Source organism: Anopheles arabiensis, chromosome 3 (assembly GCF_016920715.1).
Source record: "Anopheles arabiensis isolate DONGOLA chromosome 3, AaraD3, whole genome shotgun sequence".
Taxonomy (NCBI): Eukaryota; Metazoa; Arthropoda; class Insecta; order Diptera; family Culicidae; genus Anopheles; species Anopheles arabiensis.
The window spans coordinates 77,346,849-77,367,099 of record NC_053518.1 but is presented as its reverse complement, the minus strand read 5'-3'; the positions used below and the strand labels follow the sequence as shown (position 1 = coordinate 77,367,099).

The 20,251-nt window shown below is 41.4% G+C and overlaps 2 protein-coding genes across 2 annotated transcripts; both read left to right on the top strand.

The window, feature by feature from the left end:
- The first annotated feature begins 3,764 nt into the window (after positions 1-3,764).
- On the top strand, positions 3,765-5,254 carry LOC120901194 (oxidative stress-induced growth inhibitor 2-like). Its single transcript, XM_040308902.1, has 2 exons — positions 3,765-4,045; positions 4,126-5,254. Exons 1-2 carry the CDS (start codon positions 3,765-3,767, stop codon positions 5,183-5,185), a joined length of 1,341 nt encoding a protein of 446 aa, XP_040164836.1. The 3' UTR covers positions 5,186-5,254.
- Positions 5,255-11,958: 6,704 nt separating this feature from the next.
- On the top strand, positions 11,959-14,597 carry LOC120901193. Its single transcript, XM_040308901.1, has 3 exons — positions 11,959-12,109; positions 12,206-13,382; positions 14,536-14,597. Exons 2-3 carry the CDS (start codon positions 12,215-12,217, stop codon positions 14,595-14,597), a joined length of 1,230 nt encoding a protein of 409 aa, XP_040164835.1. The 5' UTR covers positions 11,959-12,109; positions 12,206-12,214.
- The last annotated feature ends 5,654 nt before the right edge of the window (positions 14,598-20,251 follow it).

The window sequence follows — 20,251 nt, the reverse complement described above, 5'->3', positions numbered from 1 at the left end:
TGTTGACAGTGCGACGTTTTCGACATTGCACTATGAGCATTTGACGGCTGGAAAAAAACAACAGATAACTAAAGATTCAATTTTAGTGAGAAATCGTTATCGTTATCTGATATAAGTTCGATGGATTGTGGAAGTTTGTACCCTAGCTAAACGGGGTTCAAATGATAACAACGAGAAAAAAGTACCAGTAAGTGTGTTGCTGTAATATAATGGGGGTGGTGTAAAAACAGTAACTCGTTCCGCCAAATGAGTAATTCATCACGCCGACCAAGCTATCCAAATCAGTGCTGAAATATATCACTAACACTATCAACAAAACCCATGACTGAAACAAAATCCATGTCTACGCCGCGTGCTCAACTGTGATGATTGGAGCTGATACTCACACAGCTTGTGTGACCGGATTGGTGACCGTTTTTCAACGAGCTTTTGGTAAGTCAATTGTCTGGCGATGAAGATCGCGATGGTCATGACATGCTTGCTAGTCGTCCCATGCAACGAAATCAGCATGAGCCTCGGTGTGTCTGCTTTGTTGGGCAAAACGAGAGAGTATGTTTCTGTTATTAGTTGGAATAGTCCCAAGCCCTCTGGAGTTGTCGGGACAGTCGGCTGGTAACAAAATTGGCTGGATCCACCAGCATTATGTACGATTTCTCGATCTCGATTCACTTATCAAATTTCATCCCGGTCCAACCATCTATTATCGAGACATTCAACTCGAATGTTCCTTAGCATTGTCCAAAACTTATCAGTTTTTTTGGTAAATTCCTTCATAGTAGAATTACTCAACCATTACCGACCGATTTGAAGTCCGTCCCCTCAAATGAAAGACCATGGGGCCACGGACATTATATATTAATATTTAGATACTATTTAGATACACACAACTGTACTATTTTTAGTGTTTTACTAGAATGTACGTAATTTTCGTATTTTTCATCGTATTTTACACATTATTGTTGGATTTTGAGTAGGAACACTAACTTTAACTTTGACCATTTTTATTCACACATAGAACAAAAGATAAAACCACTTAAACACATATTATATGGCTGCAATTTCAATTGCCTGACACTAGTTCTGGTTTATAAAGGTACAGGATATGTTGAATATTCAAGGATATTCAAAATCAGACACTATTTAAGGAATTTTTCCTGTTGATAAGAAGGCTGATAGAAGCGATGTTACAAACTACCGAGAAATCTTCATGCTAAGTGCTTGCAGCAAAATTAGAGAGAAATTAACAATGCTTTAGTTCAATGGTTGTCGAGCTGCCTCATCAACAGAACAATGCAGGTTTAAAATAAACTGCTCGTTTTCGGCGCCTTTCATTAATGATTCGGGAGTACCACAAGGGAGCATTTTTGGACCACTGGTTTTTCTGATATTTACAAACGACATCGTCTACGCGCTTCCAAACTGCCAGAAATTATTTCATGCCGACGATTCCAAGAGTTTCACGCCTGTTTCTGATACTGATGACTGCTTGAGACTTCAGTACTGTCTGCATAGCTTCACTTCTTGGTGCAAACTAAATCGTTTGAGTGTCCTCGTCAACAAATGCTCAGTGATTATGTTTTCGAGAAAAAGATTTCCGATACAGTACGACTGTGAAGTCGCAGCTAAACTAGTTCCTAGACCTAACTCTGTGAAAGCAGATTAACGTTTCAAGATTATTACGAGCTATGCATTTCTAAAGCGAATAGCTTATTGGGTTTCTTTTTGTGGGCTGGTAAAGATTTCAAAGTTTTTTTGGACCCCTACACAGCAGAACATTATAGATAGAATAGAAACAATTCAAAGAAGGTTTTTACGCGCATTGTTCTATCGTTTGCCTTGGTCCAGCAATTGTACTTATCCCAGTTACCGCACTAGGTGCCTCCTTTTCAGACTGGAGTCCCTCCAATATAGACGAATTGTGGCACAGTGTGTATATCTACATAAACTACTTTGCGGTTCTATTGATGCTCCGTCCATTCTTGAACACGTTGACATACGTGCACCTAGTCGAATCCTTAGGTCAAGACCACTATTTTGTACTAATGTTATTTCGGCAGAGTTTGTCTCAATGTCTTTTGTTTTACCACTTAGTTGTATTCTAACGTATAGAAATAAGTTGTGTAGGCCTATAGTGGCTCGATGACAGAAACAAATAAATTAAATTAAGGAACCACATCAAAACCTGGTTGCTCTTTCTGCATTGCTACGCCTATATCAAATTCCTTAATTAATAAAATGTCATAAAAATTAAGCGGTAAGCTTCTTCTATCTCCTTTCCTTTGTTTTCCTTTGTATCTCCTTTCGTTCTCTCTCTTGTTGGCTTGCTCACGATAAAGCACGTTGACCTGACATGGCCCGGTAAACAATCATTCTGCAGGATGGTCCGTCCCTAGCTGCAGCCTTCCATCCATGTAGACACCCGATTTTCGACAGGTCTCGCTTCACCTGGTCCAGCCATCGAGTTCGCTGTGCTCCCCTGCGCCTTATGCCGAACTGGGGATCGCTGTCGAACACCTTCTTGGTGGGCATCCTCATAACATGCCCCAGCCATCGTATCCTGCCAGCCTTCGCCACCGTAAGGATCAAGATCTATGAAAGAGAGCAGGTCGATGCGTTTAGAGTAAATTGACACAAACCCATGGGACAGAAAGCCATGGTAAAGCACAGTGGGACATGTACTGTATCTGTTTTAAGACTAATAAGCTTTTGGTTCCTCCGGAAAGACCGATGCAAACGGTGGTGATTCGTGATTACAGAATGGCAAACAATGAAAAAGTCCATCAATGTTTCTGAATACAAAGTGGACTCAAATTACTTCTTCATATGTCTCCATGAGTGTTTGGCCGCAGCAAATTGAATTTTTGGAATATTCTTTATACAAAATTCGTTCGTCTATTACCCGTTTTTTGTAAACACTTTTTCATGAAACTGTAGCATAGGTTCGACACCCGACACTATTAGACTTAGCAAATTAGAATTAGATTAGAATATCAATGACACATTTATTAGTATAACATCCGCTATAATTATCTGCAGCAATTTCATTACATCCTAGACACAAACCGCACTAAGGCTAGAATGAAACAGCTAATGAAAGAATGAAATAGCATGATAAGTGGCGTGATCGTATTCACCAACACACTCAAAAGAAATAGTTTTTACAAGTATAAAATTTTAGATTAAACATTATCAGAACATAAATTACTGTAATTAGATGCACACAAATATTTGACATAAAAGTGCAATATGTTCTAATCCGAACCAACTAGTTAAATAGCGAAAATTTAATAGAGTTCATCCAATTGCGCAGTAGGATAATACACATGGAAGGACGATACTACCTAATGTACGCAAAAAGTCACGTACGCATAATGCAGGAGATAGAGCAGGATAATTAATTGTAATCATGCATAACGGAGCGGATAAGCTAAATATGCCCATAAGCGCAATGTAATTATTTCGTATAAAAGGAAGCTCGCGCGGAGCTAGAAGGGAGTGAGTTGTTGTATCAGTTAAAATCACGCAGTCCAGTCCGCCGCGCAAAAATAAGTTCGCAAATCAGTAGAAGCCAACCACACTGTTAAGTATAAGTAAAGTGGCAAAATAAAAGTGAGTTTGTACAAAAGTGCAAATACAACGTCTTAAGTCAGGAACGGCACTAAGTGATGACAAGTTAACTACAAAACTGTCAAAAACGAGCTGAAAATGACAATCTAGCAACGGGCTTTGCATCGACCTGTTCTCTTCCAAAGGCCTTGGTCAGGATGCACGGTTCGCCGGACAGCTCAGCAACCGGCAAGGTGAATGTCCAGCTGCTTTGCCCCCCGCGCCGCAACCTTTCGCTCAAGCGGCAGGTGTCCAAGGAGGTGGAAACGCGCGCACTGATTTCGCGCGTCGCCCAGTACTACGCGAGCTACGTCGCGGAGATGGGGCTGGAGCGGTACTTCATGAACGAAACGATCGTGACGACGGTGGTGCCGCTGGACGGGAAGTGCGAGACGGTGCTGCCGGAGCGCTTTCGCAACGGCCGATGGATCGTAGCGGGGTGAGTCCTGTTGGGCAAGGGCCTGAGCGTGAACTTGCTGTACTAAACCCCATTTGCTTCTTTCCCTTTCCACCCGTTAGATTCAACCGAATGACGAACAAACGGTTCGCGATCGTGTGCCAAAACCTCGTCCTGGCAAACGGTGCCTCCGATCTGGCGAACCGGCTCGGCGTGAAGGGCGAGGGGCTGGAGATGCCGTGGGTGAAGTACGAGCTGCCCCATCTCGAGCGGGCGCTGGAGCAGTACGACGAGCCGGGCCGCTCCCAGCTCAAGCCGGTGCTGATCGTGGGGGCGGGGCTGAGTGCGGCCGACGCCGTCACGATCTGCCGCTCGTCCGGCATCCCGGTGGTGCACGTGTACCGCAACCGGACGGCCGGGCTGGACAAGATGCTGCCGGGCAACGTGTACCCGGAGTACCACGAGGTGCACAAGATGATGAAGGACGCGAACCGCAAGCACGACCTGTACACCCCGCTGCCCGAGCACACGCTAGTGGATCTGGCGGGGGCCGGCCGCGTCACCGTCCAGCACCTGAAGACGGGCGAGCGGCGCGTGCTGGACGTGTCGTACTGTGCGATACTGATCGGGTCCCGGCCCGACCTTCGCTTCATCGCCACGCTGACGAAGCCGGCGGCGGGCGGGGACGGCAACGCCTGCCCCGACTCGGAAACGGAGGACGACTTCGGGCGACCCCCGGTCCAGCCGCTCACGATGTGGACGTTTACCGAGCAGCTGCTGAACTCCTGCCTCGGCCGGAAGCTGTACTGGCTGAAGCACATGTGTGCCAAATGCAAACACATCAACCTCACCGATAAACCGCGCCACCAACATCACAAGCAGCAGCAGCAGCACTACAACGCACCGGCGCTCAGTGCGGGCGGCGGTCACTGCCAGCATCAGCTGGGGGCGTCCAATCTAAGCGCCGCCTCGGGGCTGGGCCTCGGCGAAGATCCGACCAAACCGATCGACTGCAAAAACAATCCAATCGAGGTGGATAAGTACACGAACGCGGTACTGCGCACGGCCCATCCCGGCCTGTACGCGATGGGACCGCTGGTGGGCGACAACTTTGTGCGCTTCATACCCGGCGGTGCGCTCTGCATTACCGCCGCCCTGCACAAGCACACGGAAAACGATTGATGGGCGCGGGGCATCTGCTAGAACCGGCCCCGACGACTGGACGTGCGTTTCATTCAATTTGTGTGTGTTTTTTTTTGACTCCCGCTAATCGAATCGGGCCCCTCGCGAGTGGGTTTTTCGATCGTTATGGGTATGTGTTCGCTCCCGCCACGTGTCTGCAGTGCGTGGCGAAATGCGTCCATTGTCCAGATCCTGCACAAAAACGAAGAAAATGCTAACCGATAAATTGTGTTATTATCATCATTATATCGGCACCAGCGTCCCCTTCTGCCACATGGGAATGAGGGTTTTCGTTGGACGAATAACGACCCGACTGGTTACGATGGGTGAGGGAGCGTTAAACACGTTGATTGATGATTGGGACGGCGTGGATGATCAGTTCACCGAATACGTCAATTGAAGCTGCCGCTGTTAGTAGCTTGTCGTGTGTGTATATATACATTTTTTTAATCTAATCGACCGAAGTTCTAATCGCACGTAATGCTAATACTCATGTTTAACGGAGCGGTTCTGTAGCACCGTCGTCCGGCACGGCAGCAAGTGTAGTTCAATTTGTTTGTATCAATCAAAGGAAGATTGTTGCTCGTTTCGGGTGCAGCAAACCCGACTAGGGGAAGAGGCAGTTGAAGAGAGTAGTTTTCACGTAGATAAATTGTTTATATTATTTTAAACTTAACGTTTTTTCTCCCTAATGTCCTTCAATCCATACCTAGACGCACTTGCTTTTCGCACCCGGGAAGAGGGAAAATCCCCCCGCACAACAAATCCGCCTTGCATGCTCCAAAAACATTCCCAGCGCGCAATCTACGCCCCACAAATACTCTACTAGGGATAGCACTAAGCTTCCGGGCTCCGGACGAGAAACGGCGAAACTGTTAGAGCCGCCCGAAGGGCCGACACAATATCCGCCTTGCGCGGTGTTTCGCTTTAATGGTAGCTTCGGTCTAGAGTTTTTCTTTGCCTCTTTCAAAGCTTCACTTCGGTTTGGAGTACACTTATTGCCCGTCTGTGATTTAGTTTCGGCTTTACTTATGTAGAGCATTTTGCGTTAGAGATAATTTATTTTTCACCAAAAAACAACAGAAAGCAATCTACGCTCGCACACACTACACATCGACCCGGTCTAGTGGGACAGGATCGGTGGTACACGCGATCGAAATGCTTTTGTTTTACATTCAACACGGTTGAGTGTAGTGCGGTGGGCCTCCTTATTTCGTCCGTAGTGTCCTACTGCCATCGTTGTAGAATCCCATTTTGTAGCAAGCGAACACTAGCGCGGAACCTAAACCTGCCTTAGCCGCTTGGTACGAGTCCCATCCAACCATCCGATTGCAGTTGCTAGAGACGACTCTCATCATACTTTCCTGTTGATTTGACAGAAACACAAGGGCAGGCAGTTAGATTAGGAAAGCTGGATGTAAGCATATACCCGGTTCTATATACATACATTTACTTCCTGCTACCGTTGCAGGCGACGTACCTCGGTAGTGTAGGAAACGGACCCAACCTGTAATTACCAACGTGTGTAACATTTTGTGCAGATGTGGATGTATGCAAATGTTGGAAATAATGTGTAAGAAAATTCAAACAAACCAACCAACCAACCGCTCTTCAATTTAACTCTCTCATGTATCGTTCCCGTGCCGCTGAATGCGGTTGCACGTTGTGCGATTATTGTACACCCGTTTTCTTAGGAATATAACCGAATTCTAAAGTAATTACGTTCATCCTAGCTAATGCACACCCGATTGCAGGTGGATGAGGTGTAAGAGCCGTTAGTGGAGATCGAGTAGGAAACCTATATGAACAAACCTAGTAGCAAGAGGCGACAACCTAGAGACTGATCTTTGTACGTTTTAGAACTAGTCCACGAGTACGTTCGGGTGCGATCGAAAGCGATCCGTGGTAATGCGCTCGAACGAACCCGGCATATGTTGTACTTTCCAATCGTTTTCCACCGTCGTGTAAGCGTTGCACTATTTCTTTTTCATTGATTATCCAACCGCTTCGTTTCCAAAAATCTACAGTCAGAGTAGTGAAATTAAAATTGTCTTTTATTCAATTCAAAGCAGGGTAGACTCAAAGCCAAACGCCAACATATACAATGCACCCAAACATACACACTTTTACTGATCTTCTCTACTACAGCACCTATCGTTTCACAAGTTGCACATATAAACTGTTACTTAAATTGTATTGTCACGATATCATCGTCGTCAATCGTGTTTGTGTGTGTGCATGTGTTGGTTGAAAGGTTTGGAGAATGGAGCGTGTTTTGTTTTATTATTAGCCATTAATATCTCTTATTGTAGAGAGAAGATTATAGAACTTGTGAGAAAATATAACACATTCTCCCTGCTTGCCATGCCATCACCAACACGCAACCGACACTATGGAAAACAGTTGGAAAACAAACAAACAAACACCCCGCAAATCAAACGTTGCGAATCAAAACATTACGTCTTTAGCGTAAGCTGTTACGTTTTGCTCTTCTTTTATGGAAAGTTGAAAATATAATACAGAAAAAAAGAAACTCAAATAATCATTCCAGCTAATGGTGGTTTTCCACTTAAATATAATTTAAATATCCGAAACCCTGTTTGTTTTGATATTAATTCTCAAAGGCATGAGAGATGCTTCTGGGCAGTTAGAAGGCTACATGTGGCGAATTCCGCTCTAATGCGGCTTGGCATTTGGTACCCGTATGGTAAGGTACCGTGGTTTGCGTCCATACGTACGGTCTACCATTGGGCAGTTTTGTAATTCAGAGCTTTACTAGAGCCTATGGATGTGTTGGGTAGCATTAAATTTTTGATCCAATAAAATTTGGCATACCATGTGGGTGGCATTAAATTTGAGCTCCTAAAAATCGTAAAAATACAAAGTCTTGTGGATTTCTATAGATAGTGAAGCCCACAGAGCAAGCAAGATTCCACGCATATTATATACTCAGATTTCGCTGCTGATGTCGTTGTCCGCAGTGCTGCAAAATGTCACTGTCAATGTGATACAAAGTTCTGACCGAAACAAAATCCATGACAGCGTCACATAATCAAATGTAATAATCAGTATCAAAAATCCTGACTGAAACGAAATCCTGTCAGCGTCACGAGCTCTACTATGATGAGCAGAAGTGAGACTAAAACAGTTGTTGCGACCATCACACGCTTGGTGACATTTTATGCAACCAGTCATGGGAGATAAGCCGTGCGTTCGTGTGGTCCCAAGCAACAAAATGAGTATTTTGTTGCTTGGAACCACTCGCCAAGAATGGTCCAAGAATGTCGTGATTATCATAGAGAGAAAATGTCATGACCAAGTGAGGGACCAACAGTTGAATGCTACAACAATTGTCACCAAGCATGTGATTGGCCACACCAACTGTTTGAGTCTCACCTCTGATCATCACAGTTGAGCACGTGACGCTGACATTCACTTTGCTTCAGTCGAGATTATTTATAATTAATTTAATGATATTTTGCGGCCCTGGTTGAAGCTATTTTGAGTTGGGACTAAGAAAGACTTAGGGAAGTATCACCATATTAAGAGTACCCCTGACAAACCCAATCATGCAACAAGGAATCTACTCATGTCAAAAGAGAAGTTTTTTTGCGATCATTTAAATGACAGGATGCATAATAACTTAACTGTACATGAAATCTCATATCTATCCAATCTCATCCAATCATGTTTTGAGTCAGTTCTAGTTAACTGACTGTAGCTATATGTAGCATGTACGTGTTTCAATGGTATATCAATAATGGAGTCAAACTTTGGCCAGTTATGTTACGCTAGTTACGAAGCTTTGTAATGGGTTGGGCGATAGCTATGGTCGCCATGTAATGAGTTCGGAAGATAGCTACGGTCGCCATATGATGAGCGTACAGCTGTACCTCAAGTACCATGGAATAACACTTTGTTCGAAGCGGACTTTTCAACACTTGATCGTCCAGGCGATCATAGAAACCTTACTGGAAACTTTACCTTACTGGAAACGTTGGAGTTTAGAAGCCTTACCTTGGGTAGGGGGACATAACTACACTCTTGAAATAAGTTGGAAGGCGTAGTATTAGGAAGCGTAACGTCCTATCTTGGCAGTCCAAATGAATCTGACTTGCCACGGTCAGAATTGGTTTTATTTATACTCAATGAGTTTCGTACATTTGGTTTTGCAATGTGTTTTTGGCCTAATTCAAGGTTATTGATATGAGGTGCAATTTATACTTCGTATCGGAGTGTCTGTCATTATGCCTATGCCTGCACTTTTAGTGTTTTACGAAGGTTCTGGAAAGTATGAACTGTTCTAGCTAAAGAACGGGTGCGTTCTTCGATTTTTGACTACACTGCGCTTTTAGCAATAAGTTGCTATGCGTTCTCTGTTTGCCCACTTTGCTGCAGTAACGCTTACCCGGCGCTCTAGCACCAATCGAACACGACATCGAACATGAAAAATGTATGGGATTTGACATGTTTGTCTTGTTTGTTTGTTTGTGTCTGACAGTGCACCTCCATATGATTATATGGGTTTGTTCGTGTCGGATGTCGTGTTCGATTGCTGCTAGAGCGCCGCCTTAAATTGCTTATGTTGCGCGTTTCGGTTGTTTTCGATAAATGTGTCGCAATGGTTTTTTCTATGGACGGTATGGTCTGGGTGTGTTGTTATGGTGTGGATTGATTTGCTGATGTGTTATAATGAATGTGTTGCAATGGTGTGATTTGGCTTTCCGAAGTGTGTTACAATGTGTCTATAGCTGATAGTGTGTATTATAATAAGTTCTGTATAGCAGATATGCTACAGCTTATTTTATGCGTGCTCGGCACTGCATGATCAGAGGTTCGAGCGTTATCGCTGTTATCCTTTAATGTAGTTTTATAAATTCGCTCGGGTGGGATTATCAGTAATCTATGGTGCAAACACCAGATAACGATATTCTACGAATTTTAGATAAATTTTGTTACCTAAGCAGCCAAAGACGGTCGAAAGAAGCGCAAATAGCGATAAGTTTCCTACCAACCGTTGAAGTGTACGCACCCAGTTTGTGAATGTGAATGAGCAATTGCTATTCAAGTGTTACTAAGGACTGAATTCTTGAAATGATTGTCAATTTCTCAATTTCTCGTGTGAGAGTAAAACTGTAGTTCTGTGTAAACATGGAAAAACAATGCGTGATATGAATGATTGACGAATGAGCCAGAATTGATGTGTGAAGAGTGAGTTCTTATTTGTGAGTGAACTTTTCTGAGTTTTTTGATTCGATAACGTCGATAGAACCATCTCAAACAGCACTGTGTAAGTAAATGGCTGAAATTGAGCGTTGACCCTGATGTGAAGTGCTTTTAGATGTGACTTTTTAAACTCGTGTAGTCACTCACCATCAACAGGACACATCGAAAGCTCTTTTGAGACATTACTTCTCTATCCAATTTGAAAAACACCTGTTGCAGGCGAAGTTTTCAAAGATGAATTACAGTTCTGGGAACTGTATTCAGACATATTTGAATAAATGGCTATGATCGGGACACCCGTGACGCTTGTATTACCTAACATGACCAGCAAGGGAGGAACGGTTGAGGAAAACGACGAGTTGTTTTGTGATGGTTTTTCATTGAAATGGCCTGTGAAACGCTTCAGAATATTTTCTTGTCCAAATGTCGCTCATATGAGGGAGGATTGGTATGAATAGGAATGAGGAGATTGAGATATTGAAAGTAGAATAACATTTGATAATTGTATTCGATATTGCTGCATCATCAAAAGCTATCTGCGCCATTCCCAACAATCGGAAGAAGAAAATTAGTTTCACAAACAAAAATTGTGCCAGTTCTTTGGGCCACACATGTGGTTATCGCAAAGAACTAGAAATTATAGCAGCTAAAATATCGGGGTGAATATTTTAACGGATGAAACTTGACTGGATGATCAAAAACACATACAGCCTAAAGTCGGACACCTCATATTTTCACCTATTATCTGACTTTGCGGCACCTTGGACAGATATCTTTTAAAATCTCGGAACACCATGCATAAATGTGATAAAAGGCATGAAATGTACGCGGTCCATTGAAAAGCGGATGTCATTTTAAAGCAATATGACCACGTAACTTGCCAATATTAGCTTATATGAAGCTAAAATCATTTGATACAAGATATTATTGGCCCATCGACTATTTTGGGTGGTTATCTGCGTATTACATAACCTAGGCCAAGCGCTCTACGGTCCGGATTAACCTATTCAAATATCAGAATAATTTTGCAGAGAGTATTATTGGTTTCTCATAATTTTATAGTAATTGAGACATACATAAAATATGCAACATCATAGAGGGCAAGAGCTTTTCAATCTGTCCCAGGCTTGTTTAGCTAACATCAGACGAAAGCAACGGAACTTTATGAACAAAAGTACGTGTTTCGTAATTATGTACCACTCCACCACTAGAACAACAGCATGAGCATGTGTACAGCAATAGAATTATGAACTACTTTCAATCATTCATCTCATGGTCAGTCGTCCTCTTAAATTAGGAGTTATTCAAGGAACCTACGGGGGGACGGTACATATGAAGCTTTAACCCATGGCGGGTACGGTATTAAGTTCTACGAGTAGACGATTGTACGACGGGATCGATTCATTTATTATTTATGATAAAAATTAGTATCTTTTAGGACTAGGATTAAATTTCAACCCTTAATTTGTGTCAATGTTAATCAAGTAAAAAACGTTTTGCACATAACTTATTGTATTTTATATTGTCAAATATCGTAGGCTAAAGAACAAAATAATCCAATGGAAATATCTATACAACTGGTTCTACAAAATTCAACAAATCAGCTTTCTTCACGTTTTTTGAGGACCAAGGTCTCGCGGAAATTTTACCGAGGCTAACATCTTGATAGTTTTAGGAAGCTACTCATCTTTATCAAAGGTAAAAATACGTTTCCACATAAAACGAAATTAACAGATATTTTATCATTCAACCTTAAGCTGCAGCCGTAATATGTTTATTTTACATTGCTTTCAGCAACGAAATATGGCCCCTACCAATAACAAAAGATCCCCCTTACAAGGCGCCGTTTACCACATTCGATTGACGATGATCATTCTTTTCCGGGCATTCGCATTGCACCGCCAAGGAAAGTTGCCCCAATTTGAGTTGAAGATGGAGGTTCCAGATGCAGGAAAGTTCGACGACCTGGTGTTTCGCTACACATCGCCATCGATACCGGAAGGTACTGTCTACATACAAGCTAAACATAAATATCCATCCGAAAAGCCAACGAAATCGAAAAAAATTCATCCAAACCATCCGTACACACCAACGCGAAAAGAGCGACCAGCCATTACGGAAGGAACGCTGCTCACGAAATGGAACTCCAATGGGCCATTTTCAATTTCAAAGTACTTCATTTCGTACCTGGAAGGATATGAAAGATCGAGCACAGGTTCGCATACATACCTGCTGTGCACTAATGCAACGATTGACAACAAATTGAAACAAAAATTAACATTACGGTCACAGGACAGCAGCGAGATTCTTTCCTTTTGCGACGCCATAGGAGCAACGTGTTACAGCTTCAGCTCTGAGGAACAATTTCATGCTCTAACTGATGCATTACGGCAAGCAAGTCTAGAAAAGCTAGGACAGATGCTCGTACTACATGTTCGTTACAACACAGAAATTAAATCGAATTATTCTTCGTTAAACGTATTCGTCGATCTGATTTCTGTGTGTGTCGAGGAACTAGAAGGAGGCACAGGGAAGTTTAAACTTAGCCAACGATTACTAACTGCATGTGAGTCATCAATCTTGGGGAAGTTGCGAGCTGTTCTTAAGAGTGAATATGATAGGCTTATAAGAGCGAAGCAGTGTGACGATAGTTGCGTTAGCTGGGAAGAGATGCAATTCATGATCGATAAGTCCTTCTTTCAAACCAAGGGTCCACCGACTTCAACACACGACGAATCATTTTTCTACGATCAGGTGAATCGGGTTATACAGCAATTTTACAAAGAGTTTCTGCTTGTTTGTGGATCCTTGAACGGGGACCAGCTTCACAACAGTGTTCTAGAAATAATGCCACACTGGGTCGACGATAGAAGGACAATGCATAACATTATGTTCATGCGACTGTTTGATTCGATGAGCTTGTCCCAACCTATTCCTATGGATTTAAACTATTTGAAACAACAGTTTGTCAGTATGAAAGTGAATTATAACTTTTCTAGATTCCAAATTGAATCACAGTGTGACCTTAGTCGATGGCAATATATGTATCGATACATTGTGGTTCGACCAGATCGACTTCAACACACTGATCTGTACGAGTTTCTCAGCGATGAGTCCATTTATGAACGTTACCAATATTATACCACATTGGATACCATAGTGTATTCCCTTGTTGCATCCCAGACCGTTGCATTGCTTCAATGCAAAGCATTATTCATACACTATGCAGCGAGTGATTTTGAGGAAGATATACGTGATGTACTCCGTGGTTTATTTGAGTTCATTGCAGAAGTAGATCCCATCTCTTACACCATTATAATGACCATTGATCGGTCGAAGAAATCGATATTGCCAGAAATTCAAAGATATGCCAAAGAATATAAGATAAAGTTTATAGTAATCGAAGAAGTACTTAAAGCACGCCCGGATGAAGAATGTTTTTACGTACGTGATCTAACCGAAAAGGCAAGACAAAAGCTGTACGCAAAATATTGCACAACAACATTGAATCTTTTCGGAACAACGATATCGCTGAGTGGTATTGTAAATGATGATGATGGCTTAAGCTTCGTGTGTAAGTTCTTGGACAATTATTATGAACTAGATCGTATTAAATATATTGAATCGAAGGAACAGAACTTTGAAGCAATCAAGCCAAGGTATATTTCGCGCACCGTTGTTCCATATGTTGGAGAAAATGCAAAAGATTCAGAAGTAGAGGAGAATAATTTGTATTTCACTTATTCGGTCGAATATCAAACAATATTCCTTGACAATATCCGGTTCACGAGTGATGAGTTTTCTCAAATGGTCGCATCGGTTTCATTCGCAAATGATGATGTACAATATGCCATTCCAGATGTTTTCAAGCAGCACGATGAAACGAAAGTACATCTTTTACTTGATGAAGCTGGAGCAGGAAAGTCAACATATTTCACATGGCTTACACATGCTTTATCGATCGATGACCCTACACAGTATGTTATTCAAATGAATGCTTCACAGTATTGCACCGATTACAAACGATGGCAAAAATCTGACATTAAGCTGCTTGATGATATCGCCATCGTTCGATTTCTTTACCGTTTGATCCATCTTACCCATTTTGTTCCAAACGTTTATAGCTTTTCGATTGAATCAACGGATGTGTTCCGCGACCAAGCTGATCATGCTGCAGAGCTATTGACGTTAGTCAACGGAACACTTTATGTCAATACATGTAAAACAAAAACATTAGAATTAACATTCGCACAGTTGATCGAGCTGAAGGTTTTCCAGCAGAAGTTCAACCAAAAACAACTGATTATCTTATTCGATGGGCTTGACGAGACTGCTCCTTTCTATAAAGAGTTCGTAGTGCAATTCTTTGGAAGACTTGCAAGATTGGAAGGTATTCGAACTCTGTTCATCTCAACTAGACCGTACGACTACATGGAACAGCTAAAAAGTACATTTTCTAACTGCAGAATGCATTATCTCAAGCTTTTATCACAGTACGATCAGCTGCAGTTTGTTCACAATTATTTGATGCAAGAACTAGAAGGTTATAAACAATGCGACGCGAGTAAGCGGGATAAGGTTTTAGGTTACCTTTATCGCCAGATAGTAAAATATTTAGGAAATTTAAAGCGTATACCTTTATTTCTTAACATGGCATGCATTTTAAATCTACCAATAGCACAAAAAACCATGGACTTAAGACGCTTTACTATTCCAAAAGCGATGTTTTATAAAGCAAATGTAGATCTTTTATCACTTATCGAAAATTTCATCAATCAAAAACTAAAAATTTTATGCAGTCACAAAAATGGACTACCAGAATACATCTTAGACTACCCTCACCAAAAGGCAATAAACGAAAAGTTTTGGGATAAAATTAAAAAACGACACATTTTATTAGCCATGCTGGTAATGTTTGACCAAAAGCAAAGAGAGGTACTTTTGACATCAAATGAAACCATCCAAATAAATAACTTCATGCAAGAAGTACGTGAGGGCATTGAAAAAACAGGACTCATTACACAAATCCATGATGAAATTCCTCAGTTTACTCATCGAATATTTGCTGAATACTTTGCAGCTTGTTGGATGAACGATAACAAGAACCGCATGAGAAACGAGAGTTTCTTCCATTCGTGGGCATATTGGAAAGGTGAATTGTATCCAATGCGTGACTTGTTCAATCGAATCATTCTAAGAGAAAGCAAAGAAAATGATCTTCACATGGCTGTTGTAAATCAATCCCTTGGTCTAGTTGACGAGATACTGACAAATAATCCATCAACTGCATTGGTGAAAGATGCTGTGGGTCGATTGCCTCTTCACCTGGCAGTTACGTACCCATCATTGAAAATAGAAAACTTGTTGCTCGATACGATGTTTATTAAGTCCATTAACACCAAAGATGATCTGTTTGGATGGAGTGCCTTGGATTACGCATTCGCCGAACGATACGAATATAAAGTTCCACGAGTATTATCAGCTGGAGCGACAGTCAACGAACAGATACTTCTTCAACAGATTCTTTCTAACAACTTGCATCATATCTTGACTGGCATTGGGTATTATGGAGAATGGCTTCAGTCAAACGAAAGCTCCAAACCAATTGCAAATCGTCTTATCATTCGTGTTGTCGATTATTTACTCAACGAACAGCGTGTTGATGTCTTCTCTCGTCACGAAGAATTAGATTCTAAAACAGTGCTTGAGTTTTGCATAGCTGAAGATTTACTGGATGTATTCAAACAATTTGTATTGCAAATCAACGATCCTGCTAAGATTTCTGAGCAAGACTTTACTCGCTTCTTGAAGCTAGCATTCGAAAACAATGCTCACAAAATAATATTTCATTTTATCGAACATCTCGACATTCCTCTACCTCAAATGAACAACATCGCTGGGCTTATTTCTGCTCTCAAATATACCATACAAAACAACAAGCTTACTTCATTCAAAGCTATCTTTCAACAACTCTGTATTCAACAAAACATTCCTATGAACGAGGAAAACGATATTCCTGGCGACTATTGTGTTCCAATCATTCCACCACTGAACGACACTCTTTCTCCTGAGGTATGTTGTGTACTCTCATCTAGCAACGTTCGATTACCGTTGCCAGAATATGATGCAAAAGATATCCTGCATGATGGATACGTTCTCGAAGCTCTTCTGGCTTATTCAGTTCACGAAGGAAACGTCTCTATGCTCAGATACATTCATGCCAAGGCCAATATGACCATCACCAATAAACTCATCACAATGATCATGAGATTACTTCCGAAAGGTAGAAATGATCGCCATAAGAAATCGATGCCTGCATTCATGTATCTTCTCGATCATACAACAGATCTGAACAGCGTAGATGATGAGGGTCGAAATCTGCTCCACATGACTGCTCAAAATGGTTGTTTCTTCATGATGCATTGTTTGACTTCTAAGGGATTTGACCCGGCTACAGTAAACGCATCAAATGATTGGAATGTGTTTCATTACATTGTTTTGAATGAGGAAGACAATCGTTCAGGTAAAATCTTGGAGTATTTGTTGAAACATTGCAACATGGTTTGGTTTGATTTGTTGGATAACATGCTACACAGGAACGAATGTGAGATGACTGAGAACTACTCCATTCAAATTGCTGGAGCTCAAGACACAACAAATACGATCACGCTAACCAAAAACCAATACGGCTTGCTGGCATGGATGTGTTTGCTAGACAAACAGAATGCAGCCAAGGTGTTGAATGACCATGAAAAACAGGAAGCTTTGGAATGTATGAAACTCATGGTTGAGAGCAATGATAAGACTATGTTCATCAAAGAAGTTCGAAATGACATTCCCCAGTTTACTCATCTAATATTTGCTGAGTACTTTGCTGCAAGCTGGATGAATGATAACAAGAACCGCATGAGAAACGAGAGTTTCTTCCATTCGTGGGCATATTGGAATGAAGAATTGTATCAAATGCGTGACTTGTTCAATCGAATCATTCTAAGAGTAAGCAAAAAAAAGGATCTTCACATGGCTGTTGTAAATCGATCACTTGTTCGAGTTCGCGAGATACTGACAAATAATCCATCAACTGCATTGGTGAAAGATGCTGAGGGTCGATTGCCTCTTCACTTGGCAGTTTCGTACCCATCATTGAAAATAGTAAACGTGTTGCTCGATAAGATGTCCGTTCAGTCCATTAACACAACAGACCATCTGTTTGGATGGAGTGCCTTGGATTACGCATTCGCCAAACGAAATAGAAGTAAAGTTCCAAGAGTATTATCAGCTGGAGCGACAGTCAACGAACAGATACTTCTTCAACAGATTATTTCTAACAACTTGTATCAATTGTTGTATGGGCTACATTATTATGGAGAATATCTTCAATCAACCGAAAGCTCCAAACCAATTGCAAACCGTCTTGACATTCGAGTTGTCGATTTTTTACTCAACGAGCAGCGTATTGACAGCTTCTCTCGTCTCGAAGAACTACATTCTAAAACAGTGCTTGAGTTTTGCATAGCTAAAGATTTACTGGAAGTATTCAAACAATTTGTATTGCAAATCAACGATCCTGCTAAGATTTCTGAGCAAGAGTTTAATCACTTCTTCAAGCTAGCATTCGAAAACAATGCTCACAAAATAATAGTTCATTTTATCGAACATCTCGACATTCCTCTAACCCAAATAAACAACATCGCTGGGCTTATTTCTGCTCTCAAATATACCATACAAAACAACAAGCTTACCTCATTCAAAGCTATCTTTCAACATCTCTGTATCCAACAAAACATTGCTACGAACAAGGAAGCTGATATTCCCGAGGACTATTGTGTTCCAATCATTCCACCTCTTGACGAAGATCTTTCTCCCGAAGTATGCTGTGTACTGTCCTCTAGCAACGTTCGATTACCGTTGCCTGAATATGATGCAAAAGATATCCTGCATGATGAATACGTCCTCAAAGCTGCTCTGGCTTATTCAGTTCACGAAGGAAACGTCTTCATGCTCAGATACATTCATCTCAAGACCAATATGACCATCACCAACAGACTCATAGCAATGATCATGAGATTACTTCCGAAAGGTAAAGACGTTTGTCACAAGAAATCGATGCCTGCATTCATGTATCTTCTCGACCATACAATAGATCTGGACGGAGTGGATAATGAGGGTCGAAATCTGCTCCACATGACTGCTCAAAATGGATGTTTCTTCATGATGCATTGTTTGACTTCTAAGGGATTTGACCCGGCTACAGTAAACGCATCAAATGACTGGAATGTGTTTCATTACATTGTTTTAAATGAGGAAGAGAATCGTTCAGGTGAAATCTTGAAGTATTTGTTGAAACATTGCAATATGGTTTGGTTTGATTTGTTGGATAACATGCTACACAGAAACGACCGTGAGATGACTAAGAACTACTCCATTCAAATTGCTGGAGCTCAAGACACAACAAATGCGATCACGCTAACCAAAAACCAATACGGTTTGCTCGCATGGATGTTTTTGCTTGAGAAACAGAATGCAGCCAAGGTGTTGAATGACCATGAAAAACAGGAAGCTTTGGAATGTATGAAACTCATGGTTGAGAGCAATGATAAGACTATGTTCATCAAAGAAGTTCGAAATGACATTCCTCAGTTTACTTATGGAATACTTGCTGAGTACTTTGCCGCTTGTTGGATGAACGATAACAAGAACCGCATGAGAAACGAGAGTTTCTTCCATTCGTGGGCATATTGGAATGGTAAATTGTATCCAATGCGTGACTTGTTCAATCGAATCGTTCTAAGAGAAAGCAAAGAATATGATCTTCACATGGCTGTTGTAAATCAACCAGATGATCTAGTAAACGAAATACTGACAAATAATCCATCAGCTGCATTGGTGAAAGATGCAGTTGGTCGATTGCCGCTTCATTTGGCAGTTACGTACCCATCATTGGAAATAGTAAACTTGTTGCTCGATAAGATGTCTATTAAGTCCATTAACACAAAAGATGATCTGTTTGGATGGAGTGCCTTGGATTACGCATTCGCCAAACTATACGAAACACATGTAACAAGAGTATTATCAACTGGAGCGACAGTCAACGAACAGATACTTCTTAAACTGATACATTCTAACAACTTGCGTCACTTGTTGGTTAGGCTACATCATTACGGAAAATATCTTCAGTCAAACGAAAGCTCCAAACCAATTGCAAATCGTCTTGACATTCGAGTTGTCGATTTTTTACGCAACGAGCAGCGTATTGACAGCTTCTCTCGTCTCGAAGAACTACATTCTAAAACAGTGCTTGAGTTTTGCATTGCTGAAGATTTCCTGGAAGTATTCAAACAATTTGTATTGCAAATCAACGATCCTGCTAAGATTTCTGAGCAAGAGTTTAATCACTTCTTCAAGCTAGCATTCGAAAACAATGCTCACAAAATAATAGTTCATTTTATCGAAGATCTCGACATTCCTCTAACCCAAATAAACAACATCGCTGGGCTTATTTCTGCTCTCAAATACACCATACAAAACAACAAGCTTACCTCATTCAAAGCCATCTTTCAACAACTTTGTATTCAACAAAACATTGCTATGAACGAGGAAACTGATATTCCTGACGATTATTGTGTTCCAATCATTCCCCCACTGAACGACACTCTTTCTCCTGAGGTATGTTGTGTACTCTCATCTAGCAACGTTCGATTACCGTTGCCAGAATATGATGCAAAAGATATCCTGCATGATGGATACGTTCTCGAAGCTCTTCTGGCTTATTCAGTTCACGAAGGAAACATGCCTATGCTCCGGTACATTCATCACAAGACCAATATGACCATCACCAAC

Bases quoted from the DNA above. Each gene is read 5' to 3' on its own strand.
- LOC120901194 (XM_040308902.1), top strand. From the start codon at position 3,765: ATGCACGGTTCGCCGGACAGCTCAGCAACCGGCAAGGTGAATGTCCAG. The intron at 4,046-4,125 runs GTGAGTCCTGTT...TCCACCCGTTAG, and splicing joins GGCCGATGGATCGTAGCGGG to ATTCAACCGAATGACGAACA.
- LOC120901193 (XM_040308901.1), top strand. From the start codon at position 12,215: ATGGCCCCTACCAATAACAAAAGATCCCCCTTACAAGGCGCCGTTTAC. The intron at 13,383-14,535 runs GTATGAAAGTGA...AAACGTTTATAG, and splicing joins TTTGAAACAACAGTTTGTCA to CTTTTCGATTGAATCAACGG.